At 50.0% G+C, this 24203-nt stretch overlaps 1 protein-coding gene across 1 annotated transcript; it reads left to right on the plus strand.

The window, feature by feature from the left end:
- Positions 1-9195: 9195 nt before the first annotated feature.
- C10H20orf85 (chromosome 10 C20orf85 homolog) lies at positions 9196-17250 on the plus strand. Its single transcript, XM_021677800.1, has 4 exons — positions 9196-9263; positions 11191-11272; positions 12731-12832; positions 17089-17250. The coding sequence occupies exons 1-4, from the start codon at positions 9196-9198 to the stop codon at positions 17248-17250; spliced, it is 414 nt and encodes a 137-aa protein (XP_021533475.1).
- Positions 17251-24203: the final 6953 nt, after the last annotated feature.

The following is a 24203-nucleotide window of genomic DNA, read 5'->3' on the forward strand; positions in this document are numbered from 1 at the left end:
AGCAAAAGGCTACAGGTGGGTTGGAGCCCCCCACGCCGGGTGGTGAGGGAGACTCACAATTTAGCCATATGGCTTGAGCTGCCCCGACACACCCAAACACGTCCCTGAGCTCAGGCTCTGACGTTCTTCCACACAACAAACTTACCAGCAAGACGTTTGCTTCACTGGGAAAAGAAAAAAAAAAAAAAGTTGTTTTCCTGTAAAACCCATCCTGATTATCATCAGTGTGATAAGCCGATTGTTCCAGGAGATAAAAAGCAAAATTGCTCTGGCTCATCCTTTTTCCCTGAACGAGGAGCAGTGAACACACAGCAGTGTGACAAGATCTTAAGTAAGAGATAAAGTGGAAATGACAGCTGAGTTATAGGCAAACAAAGGCCAGATCATCACAAATCTATAAATCAGGAACACCGACCTCGGGCAGAGCCAGACGGTTATTCTGGTTTCATTTTGTCCAAATGTCATTGCCTCACACCCCCTTGTCGGCAGGCTCGCTCACGGCACCCCACATCCCAGCGTGATGCTCAGAGTCACCTGTAGCATCCACTCCTCCCCCACACCCCTTGGGCCCGCCCACCCTGCATGGTGGTTAATTGCCAGATTTGCCTGCCCACACCTTGACCGTCTCTCCTGAAACCAACGTGCCTTCCTGTCCATCCAGGTGTTGGAGTGGACACATGGCCCCAGCCCATCAAACAGCTCCTTCTGTCACTGGCCATGGTGATCCTGTCACAGATGGCACATGACCTGTGGCAGCCCAGTCTAGTCAGAGAGAATCCAGAGATTTGTGGAGAGCAATGGGGTAAGAAGACCCTCCACCCAACCTGGAGGCTGGAGCTGCTACGGCCAGAGAGAACCTGCCTGAGATGAGCCAGCCGGGAGTTGCACAAAGCCAAGGGGTGGAGGACACCAGTCCTGAGGAACTTCTGGATACAGCCTTACCTGAAGCCTTAGAATTTTCCACATACAGGAGCTACACATCTCCCTTTTGTTATTCACGCTGATTTGAGGGGTATATCTAACACTTTCAAGGAAGAGTCCTGGCTAATTTCTTCCATACGCCACCATATCTCCTTCTCTCCACCCCAAATGCCACTCCTCTGGGCCCAGGCCCTGTTACTACCTGTCCAGGTATCATTAACAGCTCCTCAGCTGGTCCCCTGGACTCCAGTCCCTCCACGGTCCATTCTCCAGGCTAGAGCAACCTAAACAAAATGGGCCTGGTAACCCCTTCCCTCCAAACTTTCAAAGGCTCCCCAGTGAGGGCAAAGTGCAAGCTGACCACAGGGCATTTGGGGGTCTTCTGGTTGTCAGCAGGACATTGGGGGTCTCCAGCAGCGGGCTTCCCATTCTCCTTGGAGGCTCCAAGCTCCCTCCCATCCACGAGGACCAGCAGCTCCCTGGCGAGTCTGGGAGACCCCGTATCTTGGAGCCAGGACCTCATCTCCACAGCATCAGCGGCTGGCAGGTGTTTCCTGAACACAGCCTCGGCTCTCCCTCTCTTTCCCCCAGTCACGAGAAAGAAAATGAAGGACAGTGTGGTTGACCACAGACAGCGGTCCCCTCAGCAGAGTCCTGACAGTGCCCCCAGTCCCCGTCCACCACCCCCTCTCAAGTCAGTCCGACAACTGGGCAGACAGTCCGGAGCTGAGAGCCACCGCAATCCTCACTGGTTCTGAGAGACCCCAGCCCGGACGTGGCTCCTCGGTCATCGCAGCACTTGCAAATCTCTGAAATAACACATTCCCCACTTAGCCTTCTGCATTTTGTAGAGCCCCCAAGATTTCATTTAAAATCCATTTGATATGAAGTCATCTGAAAGTGAACAATAGGAGCCTCAAAGAGATGTCTCCCCAGACACCGATTCGAGGATGCTGAAGGAGATGAATCCACAAAATCAATTTGCCTCTTAGATCAAATATGCGGAGTCCCAGCCAGTCCTCTCTCCGCGTCCATGACAGAGAGAGGCCTCTGCCTGACACAGAGATGGGGACCATGTTTCTTAGCCCCCCGTGGTGCCGTGTCATGCCCCAGGTGAGGCGTCCACCCGCAGGATGGCTGGAACAGCCTTCCTTCCATCAAACAGGCTTCTGCAGAGAGCCTACTGCGCACACAACACTGACCGCTGGCTGGGTCTGGAGCACAGAATGACACTTAGTCCCTAGACCACCCACACCTGGAGCCCCGCACGCAGTAGGTCCTTCACAGATACCCAACAGATACCCACTCAAGCTTGGGGGGGGTGTGGTGGGGTCAGCATACTGCTGCCTATTTTCCATCTCAGAGGCCTACCTGGACATTCCAGGTGATCCTTCTCCTTGCTATTTGCCTCGTTGATGACTAAGTGCATCTGCATCTTGGCTTTCTAGCTCTAAAGCTGTGTGACCATGGACAAGTGCCTTGACTTCTCTGATTCTGTGTCTACCTCTACAGAATAAGAATGTTCATCACTCCCACATCATGGGGCTGCTGGGAGGCTGAAAGGCAGCCATGCTTGGGAAGTACTTACTACATAAGTGCTAAATAAGCTTCAACTCTTCTTTGTCATCGTCATCATGAAAGGGACAGCTAAGTGGTACACACTTCAGGAGGCCCTACTCCCAGCCCAGCAGAGAAAGTAAACTCTCGAAAGGAATAGCCACAGAGCCCCTCTGGGTGCTAACTGGAGTCACGGGGAGACACGAGGGTGTCCCCAGAGCTCCAAGATTAACATGCTGGTCCCTGAGCCACCCCTGCAGGCCCTCCGTGCTGCTTCCTTATCCCTCTAGAAGTGACTCTGTCTCCCAGCCACGGGGGACTGGGCGTGTGCCTTACCCACAGGGCGTCCCTAGGACCTAACACAGGCCCTGGCACTCAGCAAGGGCTTGCTACACCAGACCCAGCCCTCGAAGCACCTGGGGCCACCAGGGGGTGGGGTGGTACAATTAAGCAAAAGAAGACGGAGAACATGTGACTGGACGGGTGTTAGGATACTCAGTTGGTTAGCCCCACGACTTTCCCCAGGGCAGAAGAGTTCGATGAGGTTCTGGAGTGAAACGGTCTGAAATGTGTTTTGCTGTAAGTGATAGAAACCCATCACAACTAAAATTGAAGTGGGCTTTAATTGGTTCAAGTAACTGGGAAACCCAGGGGCAGAGCTGGCCTCAGGGAGCGGCAGACATTCAAACGGTCACTAGATTTTCTCTCCCTCTCCTCCCCTTCCCTCCCCTCTCCACTCTCTGCACACGGGCCTCAGACCTCCCTGTGGCATTTAGACTTCTTCCATCCATACAGCCTGGTAAGCAGCATGAGTAGGGGTGGGAAGAGAGGGGATCAGCCATAGGCAGCTCTAAGCTTTCCGTATCCTAGCCCAGGCACAAAAAGAGACTTTTGTCATCCCAGCCTGGTGTCTGTTCATAAACTCCCAGGGAAAGACTCTGATTGGCCCTGCTTCAGTCACATGTCCTCTTGTCTGGCCAGGAAAATGCCACCTGCTGATCAGCAGACCGAGCCAGGCTGGAGGACAGTATAATTAGCTGCTATCCCAGAATCACTCCAAGCATGGAGGGGGATAGTCTGCAAAAGATTCCAGGACACAGCCTTCCTCCTCTCTCTTGTGAGGTCTCAGCCTTGAACCAACCCTAAAAAAGCAGCAAAGAGAACATCAGAGAATATTGTCTGGGGGACTGTGGGGACCCAGGGGGTCCAACACCATGCCCAAGGCCACAAAGCCTGTGGGTTGGACTGGACAGAGCTACCCAAATGCACTAAGCACCTCCCACTGAACTTGGAGTTCTAAATTCCCCACGCCCACCTGCAAGGCCTGCTGGAGGGCCCAGCCCCCACGGGTGTCCTGTGCTGTTTCCAGGGATGGCCTCCACGCATCACTTGTGTCCCTGCTCAAATGCCACCTTCCCAGGCGATCCTACTGAGAAAACTCCCTCATCCCACACCACCCCTTATATGTTTAACACGCGTCCCCATCAGAGAGTCTCCTGGTTTATTTGCTTACGGAACTAGAAGCTTCCTGAGGCTGGAACCAGTCCTGTCTTGCCCCTGATGGGTCCCCAGTGCCTGGCACAGTGCCCAGCACATAGAAGAGACTCAGTAACTGTGTTGGTTGAATGAATGAGTAAATGCATGGCCATTCAAAACTGTAGACTGCCTTAGGCCTCAGCCAATGGAGAATGGAGAAGTCTGCCAAGTGCCCCCAGGTAAGTAAACAGACGACCGCCATAACCTTACGGAACAGAACATTGAAGCCATCACCTGCCTCCCCTCCCCAACCAAAGGTCCAGTTTTCCTTCAAAACCTTCCACCCAGCCCTCTGTTGGCAGAACCCAGGGCAGTGGGTCCTCCCCGGACAGCAAAGCCCTCTCCGCGTTGCTGCGCCAGCAGGATGAAATGTCTCTGGGAGAGCAGGTCACAGGTGACGACCCCACATGAGTTCAGTCGGGTACCTACCTGGTACTTAAAGCCACCGGGGAGACACCTGAGTTCTCCGAGCATACGCACTGCTAAGCAGATTCCTCCTGGAGCACGGAGCCCTCACGGCAGGGGCACCGTGGGAAAGCCCGCGGACACCCTCCCTCTCGATTCTGCAGCCGCCCAAGGAGGGCTCTTGGGCACTTGACCACCTTAAATTGCAAAGACAGCGTGCGTTCGCCACACCTGGAAATCGAAGCTGGTTCTTTTCCCTGGCATTCAAACGGACTTTTCACACAGGGCTTGGGCTTTTCTCTCAGCCTGAGTTGGCACAAGAGAAGCTGGAAAGGGAGGGGCAGGACAGAGGGAAAGAGGGGAACAAAATGCACCCTCAACCTGGGGGCGGGGAGGGGGGAGCTTGATAATCAGGCCCAGTGGAGAACAAGCTGATCGGGAGGTTGGGGCGCCGTGGGAGGGATTCAGCTTTGTTCTTCCTCAATAAGCCCCATGGAATGATGTTAATTGTTACTTTAGGTGTGTGGGGTGTAGACAATTTGTAAGGTAGGAGAAGAGTCCTTTGGCTGTGACCAGAGCTAGCAAAATGGGGCTGTAAAGACTAGAACTTTTGAGTTCCTTAAACTCCGTGAAGCCATCAAATACCTTCCCTGCAAATTGGCACTTGCAGCTCAAGCCTTCACGTCTTTGTTGTGCAGTAGGGGTAATAATCACCCGCACTGCAAGAAAGGCACGCCGGCTGGCGGGGACGTTGGCTGCACAAAGCATTCTTTGGTTAAAAAAAAAAAAAAAATCATGCAATAAAAAAGAAAACTGTTTAAGCTTAAAAAGTAAAAAGAAGCAGTTGGCTCCAGTTGTTGAAATGTTTTATAAAGCAACAGCAAGATTAAAAAAAATAAAAAATAAACTGTCCCAGAATGCTGAGAGAGGGCCAAAAATATTAATATGCAGGAACACGGCAAACCTTCTGCAAGCTGCAAATATTTCCTTCGTCCCCCACGTCCAATCAGGAAGGATGGCTGTCCCTTTTCTCTCTCCGCTCTTCCCGTGTGAAATCTATGCTGAATAACACGTTTTCTGGAAGAATAAAACTCAAGTAGTAGGCGGAGAAAATCATGTCCGTCAGAGGTCCGTGAATGTCTTGTTTCAAATATCTTAGGGAGGAGGCTTCCACCCCCAGAACCAGGAGAAGAGAGGAAGGATATCCATGAAACAAATTAAAACCCCACCACGGGAAATAAAAAATAAACAGGACTTCCTACATGCAAATGTACTCATTTGCTGAATATGGTATGCATACGAGCGAAGAAATTCACTGAGGGAAGGATGGTCAGATATGATGCAGGACGCCCAGCAAGATTTAATTTCAGAGAAACAACACGTAATTTGTTGGCCTAAGTACGGTCTGGTATAAGTGTGCTCGGGGATGTTCAGATTTCGCCGGACATCCTGTATTGGCTGAACCTGGCAATCCTACTGACCTGGTGGGCCATGCTGGTGGCCGTGCTGATTGAAGACTGATCGTTCGCACCCTGATTAGGACAGGGAGCCCGGGCTCTGGCTGAAGTGAGTCCCGTGCCCATGGCTCAGGAAGGTTGTTCGGGAGGCCCAGGCGGGGGGCCGTTCAGGACCTCGCACCATCTGGGCCCTCCGTCAGCTTCAGCTGCCTGAAAGCAGTTTCAGGTGGAGGCACAGCAGGGCCAGAAACTTCCTCGCAAGACCACTCCTCACCTCGGAAAAGCCAGAGCTGGGCTTCTTCCCGACTATTATTTGCTGCTTAGATTGGACACCTGCGGCCAAGCCCAGCCACCTGAAAATCATCCAGAGAGAAGGGCATCGTGACGGGTCCAAAGAGAGCAGAGGACCAGGGCATGTGGACGCCCCATCCTCCTGCAGGCCCTGCCCCTGGGGAGGAAGGACTGCCCCCCCAAACCCAGTGTTCATGCTCAGACGGGAGGCTTTCAAGTTTGCTTCAAATCCTTTCTCACCCACCAATTGTTAGAGCCAGTTTTTCCTTCCACAAAACGGCCACGAAGGAATCCCTCTTCCAAGAAATTAGAGAATGTCGGCAGGCACCCAGCCAGGGCCCGGCGAAGGCTGGTGCCATGATGGTTCTGAGGCCTCAGGATGGCCCAAGGAGCCACCCCAGGTGAGTGCTCTCTTGCCTCTCAGGAAAGAAGGAATCCTGCCGTCCAGGCCAGGCCAGCAGCAATCCACAGCCTCTCCTTCAAAACTGACATCCTCAAAGAGCAAACCCCAGTTCCGCTCGAAGCCCCATTTCCATCTCCCCACACTGTGCCCCAAACCCTCTGTGTCTCGAGCTGAGACAGCCGACAGGCTACCCCTCGGGTGACACTCTCCATTGCTGGTGAGCACCAACAGCTCCGACACCATGTGGAGCTTTTTATGTTTGCTCCCCCCCACCACCTTCCCAGCCTCCTAAGATCCCCACAAGTTCATTTGACAGATGAGGACACTGGCTCAGAGAGGTTAGCCAACTTGCCCAAGGTCCCCGAGATGGGACACAGCAGAGCAAGGCTTGAGGCCACATCCAGTCCCAAAGCTTGTGCTTTCAACCTCAAGACTCTCCCAATTTCTCATCCTGCACCCCCCTCCCCCGGTGCCCCCTGTAGGTATCTCTGAGGAGAGTGGGCAGGACCAGAGAACTCTCACTCATCCTTCCAAGCCCAAGTCACTCCTCACCCGCTCTGTGCCTCCCTGCCTCAGCCAGGGGCATGCTCTCCATCTCCGCATCCTACTCTTACTCCATCTACCGCTACAAAATGAGGCCCTATCACCTGGTCCACATCCATGTCCCTACTCCACGGACTGCCCAGAAGGCGTCGTGCTTGCTTTTCCATTTCTGTACCCATCCCACTTTCCAGGGGCGCCTCCAGCTGCAGCGGCCTCCTTAGTGTTCTCCGGACACCCCAGGCCCGTTCCAGCTCAGGATCTGAACTTCCCTCCTCCCTGGAACCTTGCAGGCCCCCCTCCCTCATCCAAGCTGTGCTCAAATGACCCGTCCCTGGAGAGGTCTTTCCAGACCACCCACTCACACTAGTTCCTTCCATGCCGTTCAACCTTGAGCCTCCTTCCTGGTGTCACCTGCTTTGTGGCATGTATCTCTCCCTGGCCTGAGCATGTGTGTGCATTTGTTCACTTGCTTCCTTGTCTATCTTCCCTCCAGACACGCCGCCCCTCCCCCAGGGCGGGGGCAACGACTTAGCCGGTATCCCTCCTTCCTGGATCCCCAGGCACATCAGGGATGCTCAGCAAACATTTATGGAATGAATGAACCCTCAGTGCTCAGCATATATAGACAGTAAATGAATTTATTCTTAATTAATCATTTTAACAGAATCATCTTGGAAGATTCCCAAGGGGGAAGCAGTCTTTGCCCCTCCTGCATGAGGGACCCTCCTCTCCCCAGCCATCCACTATTCACATTTCTTTCCAGGTCACTGACCCACTGTTGGAAGAATGGCAACCTCGCAGAAAAGGCCAGAAAGAAAACCCTGGACCCACCTGGACACCTGTCCACCCTGTCCCAAACTGGCCATCCCACCAGCTTGCTCAGCCATGGGCATAGTGTGTTCTGTATTCATGAATCAACCTGTCTGCTCTCCTTCCAGCCCCTGCCTGTCCCCTCACTATTTTGGCTGAGTGGACAAAAGTGACCACCCCAATTTGGGGCCTTTACCCAGCACCTCCAACAGCCAAGAGAAGCATCACATGCCTTGGGTGTGGGGAGCATTGTTATAAGAAAATACAGCCTCCAAATAGCCCCATAAAGGCACAAATCTGTTGACAAGGGAGGAAGGAGGTCAGGGAAAGGGAGGTAGGGAGACATGCCAGGGAGAATCACGGACACCTGTGCCCTCTCCGAGTGGCCTTGGTCATTATCTGGGAGATGACCCATTGGTCAGCAGAAGCATGCTGCCTCCCCTCACTCAGTCCCAGGAGGCTCTGCACACATGCGGATCTCATGGCTGCTCAGGCAGAAAAATGTCCCCCTGCCCCGTGCTGTCCATCCACTCAGTCAGTAGACCCATTTTCCAGTTCCAGGCCTAGGACAATGTGCAATGGTGGAAGCCTTTGGGTCAATAAGTCAGTCAACAAACGATTGAGCGCCCCAATTTTGAGGGGTCGGTGTTGATGGGCAGGAAGGAGAGTGTGGCTGTGGGGTCTGCAGGCCATCTTATCGGTGAGTTTCACTGGGGGATTGTTCTAAAGAGTGAATGCCAACAGACAGGCATGCATGTGTTCTCCCAAAGCCACGGACAGGAATACTCAGAGCAGCACCGCGGTGGCCAAAATCTCGGGCCCCAAGCCGGCGGCGGCAGGATGGAATCCTCCTCGGGAGTGGAGACGAACGGTGATTATTTCCTAACCCAGGCGGTGGCCGCAGGGGTGTGTTCTCTGTGACAGAATTCATGAAGCTTGGTACACCTCGGATGGGTACACGTGTCCGTTTGCACACTTGTCTCACATGTAGGCCTAAATTTTAAAGGGACCGGGGTGTTAGGTGTTGAGGGTTCCCCAGGGTTTCCCGCACAGGAGGGGGACTACCGCCACCGGGGCCAGGCAGGTGGGCAGGGAGGAGGGCGAGGGGGCTCGGAGGCGGGCAGCAGGCGCATGGACGCCGCCCCACCCGGCGCCAGGTGCAGCGAGGCCTCCGCCTCCGCGTCCCGCGTTGCTGGGCAACCGGTCTCCCTGGCGACGCGAGACGCTGAGCCCGGGGCTGGTGCGTGCGGGCGCCCCTGAGACCTGAGCCCCATGGCGCAGAAACCTCTCAGCACCGCTGCGGCCGAGCGCATGAACCTCGTGGCCCAGGACGAGATCTGGTAATGTCCAGGATCCGGTCCCCCATGGGCTGGGCCGTTCCCACCTCAAGTGCACGCACCTGGCGGCCTCAGTTTCCCCTCCAAGTCCTGCAGGTGGTCGACCTCTGGGCGCGAGGACCGTGCGCTGGAGGTGGTCGGGGCAATGAGCTCAACCAGAAAGCCTTTCTTCCTTTTCTCTCAGGCACACCACTGAAGATGAAAGATATTACATCTGGCTTTACAACCATCTGCAGAGCTTTGCTTGTTGAGAGCCAACATGTTATTTTTAAGATTTACCGAAATGTATAAAAAGGAAAACAAAAATCTTAATATTTGTTCAGTTTGAACGAGAGATAAATATGCTCTTTACATTCTCTCTTGAGTCTCCTGCTTTTTTAAATAGTAAGGAATTTTAACTTAAATCCTTTTTCTAAAAGATTTATGAAAAAAATCCTTTTTCTAAAAGATTTATGTTGAGCAGACATTTGTAATGGATGTTTTTATTTGGCATTCTATTGAATTGCTAAATACACCATCTCTTTGAGGTTTTAACCAATATGGGAAGTTACTAATTTAGATGCAAGTAAGTAAAGTTTAGTAACAATAAAGCATAACTGCTTACCTCTTAAACTGAGTTAGCCTATTTGCCATCTCTCAGATTTTTGCCATTTCCTTGTAAAACCTGTGTTAATCTCTTCATATTTTTCTTTAAACTGGCTTTGTTTCACTCAAATTTATTTTTATAGGAAACTTTATATCACTCTTGTCAATGGAAAGCCAGTATCATTTGGCATAAAATACACAACTATTAATTTTTGTAATCTTTGTCTTTATCTAAGTACCTCCTACTTGGATACCTACAAAATCACCATAGCAGGTATGTTCTGTCCATTTAAAATGCCCCTTCCTCCCTTCTTCACCAGATGAACTCCTATGCATCCTTCAAGACCCAAATCATATGGCCCCTCCTATATGAAGAGAGCTGGTTCAACCCTTAGACTGTTCTTCTGTCCCATGTCCAAAGTGGCTATTGAGCCCTTAAAATATGACTGGCCCGAATTGGAATGAACTGTAAATGTGAAATACATACGAGATTTCAAAGATTTCACACCCCCAAAAAGTAATATTAAAAATTAACTTCACCTGCTTACTTTCACATTTTTTTTTTTTAGTGTGGCTGCTAGAAAAGTGTTAATTATGTACGTGGCTCAAATTTGAGGCTCACATTACATCTCCATTAGACTAGACTCTGCTTTAGATGCTCAGTGCCCAGGGCAAAAAGCTTGTTCAGGGGGGCCTCCAAAACTGTTGAGACACTGGGGGATGGGGGTGGGGGGCAGATATTGATTCCAAAATAGGAAGAGAAACTTGAAAATCAAAATGAACGAATGTTGAATTAGATGTTTGCAAAATGTGGCACACCAGCTCTCAACTAGTAGGTCATTATATATAAATGATATTTAATGTGGAGCAAAAGCAGGGCCAGGATTAGGGCGGGGCAAGTGGGGCCCTTGGTGGGCAATATTTAAGGAAGGCTCCTTCTCAAGTTCATGCAAATGAAGGCTCTGCATTTGCAGGAACCTGGAAGGAAGCACCCCCTTAAATTTTGCACCCCAGAAGCCTCACTCTCCCCACCTCACTCACCATACCAAAATGAGGAATCTCATCCCTAGATGGCCCCTCAGGCAGAGCCGGCCTCCAGTCCTGTCTTCTCCCCAATGTGCCACCCAACCAGGACCTCTGGTTCTTTCGACACCTGCCTCCCTCACGGTCCCCAGCGGCAGGGGATCTAGCTTATTCTGGCACCCAGCTCCCTTCCTGGCACAGAGTCATCATTCAGTCAATGTGCATTAAAAAAATGTAAAATGTTCCCCAGTGGATCCTTTTAGGGTTTGCTACTTTCACCTTTTTCAAATACCGTCCAGCACTTAGGAACTTTCTTTTTCAGGAAATACCGCCTAAAGGCTGAAACTGAAGCACGTCAAAACTGGGCCCAGAACTGGGGATTTTTAACAACCCCTCTCGAGGAGGTAAGTATAAATTTGATGAGCCCAGAAGTGATAGAATTGATTATTTCAAGGAGTAAACGATAAGGAAGCATATACTCCACAAGAATAAAGTTCGTGTTGCATACGAAGACCGCTAACTCTGAAACCTTTCTTTCATGAATTTATTGAGGACCTACTACGTGCCAGGCATCCTCCAGGTGCTGCATCTGAACCAGCTCATTTAATCTGCACAAGGACCCTTGCGCAGAGGAGGGTGCTATTTTATGCCCATTTTGTAAATTAGGAAATTGAGCTCAGAGAATTGCGAAGTCATACAGCTAACAAAAGGAGGCACCAAGGAGAGAAGCTGGTCTGTCTGATTCCAGAGCCTCTTGGCCTCAGACTGCCCATCTGTAAAAGGGATGAGAGTCCTCAGCTGCCTCCCTGGGCGATGGGGAAGTCCAGATGGGATGAGAAGTAGAAGCCAGGTGGATATACGAGGGATTACTGGGAAGATACTCTTGGTATTTTCCTAAGCCAGCTAGGTAACAAGAACAGGGAAAAGGGCCAGGTGTAATCAATAGGGAGTGGTAGGGATGTCCGCAGAAACCCCCAGCCCCATGCACAGGGAGCCCCCCTCAGCCCAGCCGAGGGCTGAGCTTGCAGAGAGGATAACTCCATATTCCCATTGTTCAAGAGAGTCCAGAAATGCACATGTTTAAATGAGATCCGAGTCTAGAAGAGTGGCTCAGATGTATAAAACACCATACAGATACCAAATGCCTATATGGGCTTCAGTGGGATGGTGGCCACCAGACTACAGCCTTTCAAACCACCTCCAGGACAGGACACCCAGAAGCCACATTTCTTTGGGGGGATGCAGAACCACATGAGAATCCCATAATTCAAAACATTCATGATTCAAGGCAGCGTAACCCCATTTGTAATTCACCCCATCCCGCTAGCTTTGAAATTATGCCATTCTTAATGAGTTTTTTTTAATACTTACAGAGTTATACAACTTGAAATGTTATGCATAAAATGAATCCTTATTAATATAAAATGCATAAAAAGTCTATATTAATATTCCTTATATGTAATTAAATTGTAATTTCAAAGAGTTCGAAATTGTTTTAAAAATTAAAAGGAGGATGGGGGCTCTCCTCTAATATTTTAAAGATTGGCCCTGAAACCTCGTTGGCAATTATTTATTTGAGTCTGTAACCTGTGAAGTTTTCTCAAATTATGACTCGGGAGTATAAATTAGCAGATTGCCAAAGGTGGTAGGGGACACGGCGGTTGATCGCTGTATCCAGAGGCTGAGCGGCCCGAAGAGCCATTCCCCGAACGGCCCCTAACTGTGTGATTGCACCACGCTCCCGAACGTTTCTCAGCGCGGCTTTGGTCTCCTGCAAAATGCGACGTCCTGGGGGGACGATGCAGAGAAGGCTCCCACTAACCTCAGTCTGACGCTTCCCATCTCTGGGGATTATGTTGCAGTTGCTCAAGGGTGAAGAAAAACCCCCCACCCCAAAGCCCAAAATCGAGCTTCCCGAGCGGTTCCGCATCCGGCCTGTGACCCCAGTGGAGAAATACATCAAGGTTTGCAAAGTCGTTTTGAATACTTGTTTTCCTAAGTAAGAAATAAGTGTGTTCACTCCAGGAGCACAAAGCCAACCACCAAAGGTAAGAACATAGTGGCAGCCGGCAGGTGGGAGGCCAGTTTCCACACCCTTCCCGAGCCCACAGGTAAGGAGCACATCGGATTACTGGTCTCGACACAGGCAGGAGCCACTGCGTTCGGCCCTGCAGAAGCAGAGGGAAGCCAGGAGAATGAAGGGGTTGGTCCAGTCATTCAGCAGACATTTACAGGGACTGGGCGAGTAAAGGCCCGGGCTCTGGAGTCAGTCCACTGAGACCCAAATCCTGCTCGACTGCTCACCTTCTGTGTGGTCTTGCACATGACTCGATCGCTCCATGTCTCCTTTTCCCCTGTATGGTGGGGGCTCACGAAAGCACCTACGTCAGCAAGTGGCGTCAGGGTTCCATGGGATAATGCCTGTGAAGGATCTGGAATGTTACCTGGCACTTTTAGAGAGCGCTAGGGATGGCTAGCTGTAAGTAGGCACCAGGTGCTGGGTTGGGTAAACAGTGGCAAACAAGAAGAGGAGACTCCAGCCCACAAGTCTGGTTTGGGGGTGGGGAATTAGGGAGAGGCCACCGTGAAACAAGAAATTCAACAAAATTGGGGGTGTTTTTTTAAGATTTTATTTATTTATTTTAGAGAGAGAGCATGTGTGTGTGCACGAGAGAGAGAGAGAGAGAGAGCACGAGTGGGGGAGTCAGAGGGAGAGGGAGAAGTAGACTCCCCGCTCAGCAGAGAGCCCAACATGGGACTTGATCCCAGGACCCCAGGATCATGACCTGAGCCAAAAGCAGATGCTTCACCAAGTGAGCCACCCAGGTGCCCCCCAACAAAATTGCTATTTGCTATGCTAGATGCCATGGAGAAAAGAGACAGGTGAGGTTTTGGAGGGTAACAGGGGATGGGGGATCCAGCCCTGGAAAGGCTTTCCAGCCAAAGGGAGGAGCATGTACAAAGGCCCTGAGGCAGAACAATTTTGGTATATTTCAGGAACAGCAAGGGATGCCGTGAGGCTGGAATTTAGTGAGCTGGGGGTGGGTCAGAGTGGGAAGGGAAGTGAGGTGGATGGAAGTGGGCACAGCCAGATCCCACTGGACCTCAGGGGCCAGAGGAAGAAGTTGAGCCCAGTCTGCAATGGGAAACAGAGCAGTGGCATGGTGAGGACTGCCTTTTTGAAAGATCCTTGTGGTTGCGGAGTGAGCGACGGGCAGTCCCAGAGGGGAGAAGACTTAGATGGTCTTTCCACCTGAGACCAGTCAGCCATGGACATGGGTCAGATGCCTCTAGAACCTGCCGAGCTGGGTATATCCCCAGGCCTCCCTTCATGGGTCCATCATTTTGGTCCTGGATTTTGCCCTCTGCCAGGCTACGGAGAAAGCAGCTCTGTGTCCTGATGCAAGAAGGGATGTAAACTCACATGGAAGGCAGCCAGGGGTGGGAGGAGTCAGGCTCTATGAATTTTCTTTTCCTGATGCTCTTGGGGTCAGACAGAGCAGCAGGTACAAGGTGAGTGCTCAGTGGGTGAGTGCTCAGTGGATGAGTGCTCAGTGGTGAGTGCTCAGTGGGTGTGCGTCTGATGGTTGAATGAATGAATACACTCCAGTGAGATATGTTGAAGTGTTTTCCCCCCGATTATCCAGCAATATAGATTCACTGATATTTTAGGAATATGACAAAATAATAAAATAAGGAGCGCCTGGGTGGCTCAGTCGGTTAAGTGTCTGCCTTCAGCTCAGGTCATGATCCCAGGGCCCTGGGATCGAGCCCCACATCAGGCTTCCTGCTCGGCGGGGAACCTGCTTCTCCCTCTCCCTCTGCTGCTCCCCCTGCTTGTGCTCTCTTGCTCTCTCTGTCAAATAAATAAATAAAATATTTAAAAATAATAATAATAATAAATTAAAATATCCATATATACCCTGACCGTGGTTAGCATTTTGGGGAGCTCCTTCTGGATGTTTCGCTATGCCTCCACCACCCCCCAAAAATTGCTAGTTCTTCTTATTGTGTCTTGGCTGCTCGCCATACTCAGTACTTTACACAGTCCTCTTATTTTCACCACAACCCTAGAAGGTAGGCATAATCACCGCCAAACCCATTTCGTCCTTGGGGAAACTAAAGCAGAGGGCCTGGGGGGACAAGGACCTTGATCCAGGTGAGAAAAGCACTTGGCCCATTTCCTTCTGAACGTCCTTCCTTGCTGAAGAAACGGTCCCCTTCTTCCTCCTTCCCATCCCTTCTTTGGGTGGCTAGAACCTTTTAAAATCTATTTATTTTTATATGTTAAGAAAAAAAAAAAGAAGAAGAAGAAGAAGGTAGCGGGAGGGGAAGAATGAAGCGGGGGAAATCGGAGGGTTAGACGAACCATGAGAGACGATGGACTCTGAAAAACAAACAGGGTTCTAGAGGGGAGGGGGGTTGGGGGATGGGTTAGCCTGGTGGTGGGTATTGAGGAGGGCACGTTCTGCATGGAGCACTGGGTGTTATGCACAAACAATGAATCATGGAACACTTCATCTAAAACTAATGATGTAATGTATGGGGATTAACATAAGAATAAAAATAAAATAAAAAATAAAATAAGTAAAATCTATTTATTTTTAACAGGTGTCCTATACCCCAAAATGCATGCCCTGAAAAGCCTCTTCCTCCTCTGACTCTCAGTTTCCCAGGCACCCTTCCAGAGACCGGATAGGCACATGCAAGCGCGTTGTGTGGATCTTTAGTCTTTTTTCCCTTGTTGCACCAATTATGCCATATTTTATCTATTTTATGCACCTTTCTTTCTCTTAGCGGTTTATGTTCAACATGTCCCGTCTCAGAACATACAGGCCAGCCTCACCGTGTTAGACTGCCGTGTAGTATTCTCTCGTATTCCATCGTGCGCCACTGAGCGAGTCCCCTGCGGGTGACCTGCAGGCTGTGTCCGGTGATTTGCTATTACCCCAGGGCTGCAGTGAACCCCCACACCAACACTGGTGTGCACGCGCACAGATATGAGAATGTCTTAGGACAAGTGCCTGGGAGTACATTTCAGGTCAAAGGATGTTTGCATTTTCATTTTTGGTAGATAATTTCTCTGGTCACCCTTCACAGACAATGAACTCACTTGTTCTCCCGCAATGGCCTTGCTAACGGCGGTGTTTTCATCTCTCTGCCAACCTGGTGGATGAAAGGTGGCGTTCCAGGGTGGTTTTCGATTGCATCTTCCTTACAAGTTGGAGGTGGACTTGAAAGCTAGTGTGTGTGTCCCAAGGGCCCGTCTGGACAGGCAAGGAAGAGCAGGCCCCTCCAGCATCTGTTGATGACCTTCCCTGAAGGTGGCCTCTCAGGAGATTAATTTTAGCACTTCATCGAGAACATACGTTTGGGGGCCTTGTGCGCAGGGGCAGCCAGCCCGCCAGGACCACCCTCACCCCTCCCCCCGCCACCACCACCACCTCCTCGAGCACAGATCCCTTGAGCTGAGCACCGAACGCATAACCCCACGCATCTGAAACCGCTCTGTCTCAGTTCTCCTGTTAGAACAAATATTCCTCATGTTGTCGTCATTCAAATCACCCCTGTAAAAGCAGAACAGAACATCATTTCAAATGGAAGGGGAGAAACAGCCTGAACATTTGCCCTCATTTTCCAAATATTTCAAGTCTGTCCAAGGAATTGACAAATGAAACTGTGTTTTTTTTCATCTCAGACAGAACTTCATTTCCCTTTGGTTTTTAATTAAATTCCATTGCTTTTCATTCCCGTGGTCCCCACAGTCTGGGGTGTGCGTGGGTGTGTATACACACACATATCATAAAGCCTTCCCATCAAAACCGCCAGATTTATAAGTGCCAGGATACCATCTGACAATATTGTTCTATATTTTATAAAGAGTGGTGTGAACTGTAATATTTGATATTTCTACACCTTACTCTTTTTTCCCTTTTTGCTCTTTTGTCAAATGAAAATTATTTTACTGGAGGTTGTGAATTAACGTGTTAAGCATGACCAGATAAAGAAACACATTCGGTGTTCCTGACTTTTGCAGGGAGAAGTGAGTCTCAGGGTCCAGGCGATTGGAGCGTGGTTACCTTGGGCGCACCTTGATCAGGGATATTTTCTTTCCTGTCTTTTCCCCATCAGGTCTCCCATGCCGATCCTGATGCCTCCATGGACAAGCCTCATGTCACTGTGGCCCCAGGTGGCTAAACCCCATACCTTTCCATTCCAGATCCTTCCATCCCCCCCAATCCCGAAGACGACCCAGGGCTTCATCGGCTGGAGATCCGGGGTGCCTGGCCTGAACAAGTGTCTGGAGCACGATTATGAGATCAGAAGCTGCAAGGGGGCATATGCCAAAGAGCTAGGCTGGCCGAAGCAAGGCATCCACTGAGTCCAGACAGACTGCAGGCCCTGGGCAAGAGCGGGTTGACCCGACCACCAGGCACCCAGTGTCCATGCCCAGGAAGGGGGGCGCTCCCCCAGCAGATGGGGTTCCCCTCCACATTTGCTCAGCGGATGTTGCAAAGAACATGAAATAGCCCTTTGACTTTTTCAGTTCATCAGCCCTCCCTTCCAGAACATTCTCATCACACACTCATTCTTGGTTAATGTGATGAATAAGGCAAAATAGATGCTCTGATTTTTTTTTTTTATACTTTGGGAATTCTAAGTATGGCTTTTTAAAAAACAACATGATTTTATTTTAAAAACAAAATTTTGTCTAGGTCTTTTAATATTGCTTTCGATCCTGTACCTCTCACCACCTGTTTATGAGATTGTAGACCAGGAGTCTCTGCACCCAGACATTCCTGGGCCTGCTTTTCAGGAGGAACAGAGCACTTCAAGGATGCCTCAATTCTCCTTTCCCAGGATATTTGCAGTAAGTCAATAGCTTTAAAGGCAGAAATGAGCCCAAGATTTGCCACTGAGTATGGATTTCCAGGAGAGGATGGGTCTCCCAGGCTCTGTTAAAACCTGCCCCCCCCTTACCTGCCCTGTCGCAGCACAGATGGCCGCCAAGCTGCCCAGCTGGGCCATTTTCCTTCCGCCATAGACATTTGACACTAACCCTGAGGTTTTGTTCCAGGTCCTACAAACGAGGGACAGACAAGAGGGTGGAAACTGGAGCATCCACTGGAGAGAGTGCTGGGGGGAAAAGCCCGCATACCCATAGGCCCCTCCATCCAGACTAAGGAGCAAGAAGGCAGAGAGTTTGCTAGAAGCTGTGAAAGCTGGTTTGTGTAGGTTTCTCAGTAGCAGAGCTCGATGTCTTCTTCAGACCCACGGGCTGGGTTCCTTCCTGTGTTTGCTTGACTGGGGCCCAGGGGGACTTCTGTAGGGTGCAATCCACCCACAAAGCCCATCCACCCAAACTTTTCCTATTCACCTTCCTATCCAGGTGTGGATAGATGTGCTTTACAATCCAAGAATCCCTCATCTAGAACCTTCCCCCAACCCTGAGCACTGCCCTCTCTAGCAGGCTTCTACATGGATTCCATGATGTTGAGGGCACAAGATACCAGGGGGACAGAAATCCTACTGAATCTGGGCTATCCCCTGCAAGGGGGGCTCAGAGCCTCTAAATCCTAGAAGCCCCCTGCAGAAGAGCCCCTCGTGTTCAGAGATGTTATTCTCTGTAAAGTCTGCAGAACATGATTTGAGTGAGCAGCCTTCTTACTGCACCGTGCTGGCTGCAGACGCCTTCAAAGCAGGCTACTCAGGTACGAAGAACAGAGCCACGTAGCAAAACTTACGCCCGGCCACCTAGTTGGCTCTCTGTTCCCCCACAGCCCTCCTCCAACCCAGGTTTCCCCTGGAAGAGCCAGAACACAAGAGAAGCAGCCACCTCAGGAAGCCTTGTTAGTCCCTCTGAGCGGGGCGCCCACACTAAGCGCCTGCCACAGGGGCCACCACGGCCACCAAGAAATCCTACAGTCATCATGGCTCAGATCCCACCTGCCACCTACAGACCACACATTTGAAGGAGAAATGTCACAGCTCTTTAGTTTCTGAGAAAAAGAGAAGCAAGGTATTAGGGGTTGAATTGTGTCCCCCCCACCCCAGAAAAGATATGTCGAGTCCTAACTTCCTGTACCTGTGAATGTGACCCAAAATAGAAAATAGGGTCATTGCAGATGTAATTAGTTGAATTGAAATGCGGTCATCCTGGAGGAGGGTGGGCCCTTAACCCAATATGATTGGTGGCCTTATAGGAAGAGGAGACGGACGACCATGTGAAGAACAAACACGCAGGAAAGGAGGCCACCAGGTAACAGGGACAGAAACTGGAGTAACGTGTCTACAGACCAAGAAGGGCAAGGATTGCTGGCAAACCACGAGAAGCCAGGAAGAGGCAAAGAAGAGCTCTAACCTACATATGTCAGAGGGAGCACAGCCCTGCTGACACAGTGACTGTGGACTTCCAGACTCTTCTGTTCCTCTAAGGTACCCGGTTGGGTCCTTTGGTGTGCAGGCCAGGAGATGAGAACAGTACAGAGCACATGGTGCCCCCTCCCCTCCTCCCCTGCCCAGAAAACACCCTTCTCCGAGCATATGTCTCTCTCACTGGTCTTGACCCAGGCCGTGTCTCCGTGAGAATGAGTCACGTGGCCCATTCAACTCTGAAGATGTTTCCAGTCACCCAGATGTTTAGCCTGGTGTAGACTAAACAACGCGATGCTTGGCCGAGCCTATTCCTTTGCAAACCTAATGTTTTGGCATCTTGGTGATCACCGCAGGCAACGCATCTGCTCTTGAAGAAACCCAGGTCGTTTATTGGGATCAGATGCCACGACCATGGCTGAGCGGAGCAATCACCCGGCCCACCAGGATCGCGGCTCCGTCTGACTGCCAGGCAGGAGGCAGCAAACATCTGTGGGCTGGGATGAGCTGCCGAGGGCACGTGTTGCCTTTTGTTCTAATTCCTCCTCATAAAGCGAATCTGAGAGTCATCTTCCATTGTGTGCACGCCCATAATTGTTTGGCAGCAAATAAGACGGGCTCCCTTGACCTGTCTTGACTCCTGCAGGCATCCCGACCACACCCAGACAAGGATTCACCACGCCAATCCGACTCCTCTGAAACTTGCTGGTGTGACTTTAATTCTGATTTTAACCGGCTGGTCTATGTCAACTGGCAGCCTGACTTTAGCGAGACCGGTCAGCCGATACTGTCGACAGAAAATGCCCCGGGCGGAGCTGAGCAGGCGAACCCCCCACATGGACAGTCGAACCTCCAGACAGACCAGAAGTCAGGGCTGGAAAGGTTTTCAAGGCTGGCCTGCCTCTCACGTCCCCTGGGTACTAGTGGAAGCAACGGGCACATCCATACCCATGTCACATCCGCCCGACTCCAGTTTCTCGGAGGAAGAAACATCTGAGAGATCAACCCTTGTGCACGGTGGATGGGAATGCCCAGTGGTGCAGCCGCTGTGGAAACAATGTGGAGGTACCTCGAAATTTAAAAATAGAACTGCCGTATGACCCAGCAACCCCACTTCTGACGATAAAGCCAAGGGAAACAAAATCTCCATCTCAGAGATATCTGCACCCCCATGTTGATTATAGTATACATTATAATATCCGAGATGTGGAAACATCCTAAGTGTCCATCATCAGATGAAAGGATAAAGAAGATGTGATGTGTACTTATATACGCCATTTGCAACAACATGGATGGACCTTGAGGGCATCACGCTAAGTGACATAAGTCAGACAGAGGAAGACAAATACTGTAGGATCTCAATTCTATGTGGAATCTAAAGGAACTAAACTCATTGAAACAGAGAACAGATTGGTGGTTGTCAGGGAGAGAATGGGTAAAGGGAGTCAAAACATATAAACTTCCGGTTATAAAATAAATACATTATGGGGATGTCATGTACAGCACAGTGACTAGAAGTTCTAAAAATTTCTTTTAAAAAAGAGGGAGAGGGGCGCCTGGGTGGCTTAGTCGTTAAGCATCTGCCTTCGGCTCAGGTCATGATCCCGGGGTCCTGGAATCGAGCCCCGCATCGGGCTCCCTGCTCCGCGGGAAGCCTGCTTCTCCCTCTCCCGCTCCCCCTGCTTGTGTTCCCTCTCTCGCTGCGTCTCTCTCTGTCAAATAAATAAATAAATAAATAAATAAATAAATAATCTGAAAAAGAGGGAGAGACTCAAAGTCTGAAGACGCACACACTCTTTGGACAATGAGAACACAAAGACATTTCCATTTCTAGGGAACTATTTGATGCTTTTTGTTACTCCTTAATTTAAGTGAAGCTTTACTGCAAGTTTATGGACGTGTGTTTAATGCCCCTTAAATTACTTCTAGTTAACATATCCAAGTACAAATTCTTCTTCATCCTTTTCACGTATCAGTACACAGACAGGTTGGGGCACCTGGGTGGCTCAGTCGTTGGGTGTCTGCCTTCGGCTCAGGTCGTGATCCTGGGGTCCCAGGATCGAGCCCCGCCTTGGGCTCCCTGCTCGGCCAGAAGCCTGCTCCTCCCTCTCCCACTCTCCCTGCTTGTGTTCCTGCTCTTGCTACCTCTCTCTCTGTCAAATAAATAAATAAAATCTTAAAAAAAAATACACAGGTTTTATAAACGAACAACACCTTGAAAACCTCGGTTGGTGGGTTTTTCTCTGCCTCCAATAATTTATTTACCAACTAACCACATGTGTGTTTTATTTTAAGGAGTAAAAAGGGGCAATATTTCAGTGGGTATCAGACTCCACTGGCCTGACCCTCCCCACTCCCACCGCGCCCCCTGGCCTCTGTCTGACCTAAGCAATTGGGGCTGCTCTTGTGGGCTCATCCCATAGCACAAATATTCAGTCAACAGCCCCAGTTGAGAATCTAAGTGGACAACGCTCCACAATTCAATTACCCTGGACGGTTTCAAACTTGACATTTAATCTATGGAAATCAACTCTTTGTGGGTGTCCAAATGGGCTCATAAATGTCACCACACACTGTAAAATACCACAACATTTCCAAGGTCAAGGCAAGGCTGGTGAACTTGTGTCCACAATGCTGGAATACATCACAGCAATGAACCTCCAGATGGGCCTCGGTCTAACTGAGTGGCCTCTGAAGGATGCAAAACATAATTGGGCTGGGGACTCAGAATGGATTCTGTCACAAGCATATCTCAGTCCAAGACAAATTAGCAACTCCAACGTTTGAGTTACAAGAGAATTGCATGATCAAATAAAATAGGACTACTAGGAAACACGGCTCTTGTTGTTACACGTTCAAGTACACCTGAGTATAACGGCCCCTGTGCACGGGGCTTCCAGGTCCAAAGCCTGGGACCAAAGCCTGTTTGAGAATTTAAGACTTTGTGGATTTCAGGTAATGCATATACTGTGTATCACATAACCCCTCTGGCAAGGCCTGGGGCAGCTCCACAAAATTAAATCCATGAATATTTTTGTAGCAAAACTTAGGAATATTCACACCTGGGTGGCTCAGGCGGTAAAGCACCCAACTCTTGGTTTCGGCTCAGGTCATGATCTCGGGGTCCTGGGATCGAGCCCCGCCTCGGGCTCCACATTTAGCAGAGAGTCTGCTTGTCCCTCTCCCTCTGCTCCTCCACATGCTCTATCTCTAAAATACATAAATAAATTAAAATTAAAATTAAAAAGGATACTCACATGGAATCAAGACTCTAAGGAGCCAGTTCTCAGTTAGGTTAAGGTTTTTGCCACCAAATCAGCTTTGCTATCAAACTACTGCTGCTGGCAATGTCCACAATAGCCAAACTGTGGAAAGAGCCAAGATGTCCATCGGCAGATGAATGGATAAAGAAGATGTGGTATATATATACAATGGAATATTATGCAGCCATCAAAAGGAATGAGATCTTGCCATTTGCAACGACGTGGATGGAACTGGAGGGTGTTATGCTGAGCGAAATAAGTCAATCAGAGAAAGACATGTATCATGTGACCTCACTGATATGAGGAATTCTTAATCTCAGGAAACAAACTGAGGGTTGCTGGAGTGGGGGTGGGGTGGGAGGGATGGGGTGACTGGGTGATAGACACTGGGGAGGGTATGTGCTCTGGTAAGCGCTGTGAATTGTGCAAGACTGTTGACTCTCAGATCTGTCCCTCTGAAACAAATAATGCAATATATGTTAAGAAAAAAAAAAAAGAAGAAGAAGAAGAAGGTAGCAGGAGGGGAAGAATGAAGCGGGGGAAATCGGAGGGGTAGACGAACCATGAGAGACGATGGACTCTGAAAAACAAACAGGGTTCTAGAGGGGAGGGGGGTGGGAGGATGGGTTAGCCTGGTGGTGGGTACTGAGGAGGGCACGTTCTGCATGGAGCACTGGGTGTTCTGCACAAACGATGAATCATGGAACACTTCATCTAAAACTAATGATGTAATGTATGGGGATTAACATAAGGATAAAAAAAATATATATATATATATATAAAAATAAATAAATAAAACAAACTGCTGCTGCTGTTTCTTGATTTGGGAGTGTTTTGGAGTTAGGGACTGATAAGAGATTTTGGACTTAAAAGGTTGTCAGCACTCCCCAGATTAGGTAAAAAGGGCTGTGACTTCCACCTCTCACAGCTTTCTCCTCCCATCCGCCCACTTCTCCCCCTCACTCCCCTCCCCCGCCTCCCTCTCGACGAGGCCTGCGGCCGCTGCCCTTGATGAGATGCTCCGTGGAGGTGCCCACATGACAAGCAGCTGAGGGAAACCTCTCTCCAGCAGCTCATGAGGACCCGAGGGAGGCTTTACTCCAACGGCCCACAAGGACCTGAATCCCACCGGCAATCGCTGATCCTTCTCCGTGAAGCCTTAAGATGGCAACACCGTGTGAGGGACCCTGACCCAGATGACCCAACTGAGCTGCACCCGGATTCCTGACCCACAGAAGTTGTGACATCACAAAGGATATTTTAAGCCACTCAGTTTGGGTAGTTGTTACACAGTAATAGGTAACAAATACGGGCTATTTCTAAATAGCAAACCCACCCAATCACCATCGTGTTCAGGAGAGCCCAGGGAATCCCCACAGGCTCTGAAGAATTCCAGAATTCTGGAACATTCCCCTGAGCCACATGGGCTTCACCATGAGGAGCAGAGCCCTTTTGCAGGGAATCTCCTTCGGGAAGCTCTTCCTTAAAATTGCCCGAGCTGGATTAGCATTCCAAATGACACTTGGCATTTCAAGTCTGGGGGACAAAGCCAGGAAAATAATTCACAATCCCTCTAACCTCAAATTACCATTTAAAGACTGTCCTTAATGGTCCACAGGGGCTAGATATATCGTCTCTTGAGTCAGCCAAAAGGTGAGGACACAGGGCAGTGGGCTGGGTGAAGAGCAGGGTTCAAATC

This window comes from Neomonachus schauinslandi, chromosome 10 (genome assembly GCF_002201575.2).
Source record: "Neomonachus schauinslandi chromosome 10, ASM220157v2, whole genome shotgun sequence".
NCBI classification, from domain to species: domain Eukaryota; kingdom Metazoa; phylum Chordata; class Mammalia; order Carnivora; family Phocidae; genus Neomonachus; species Neomonachus schauinslandi.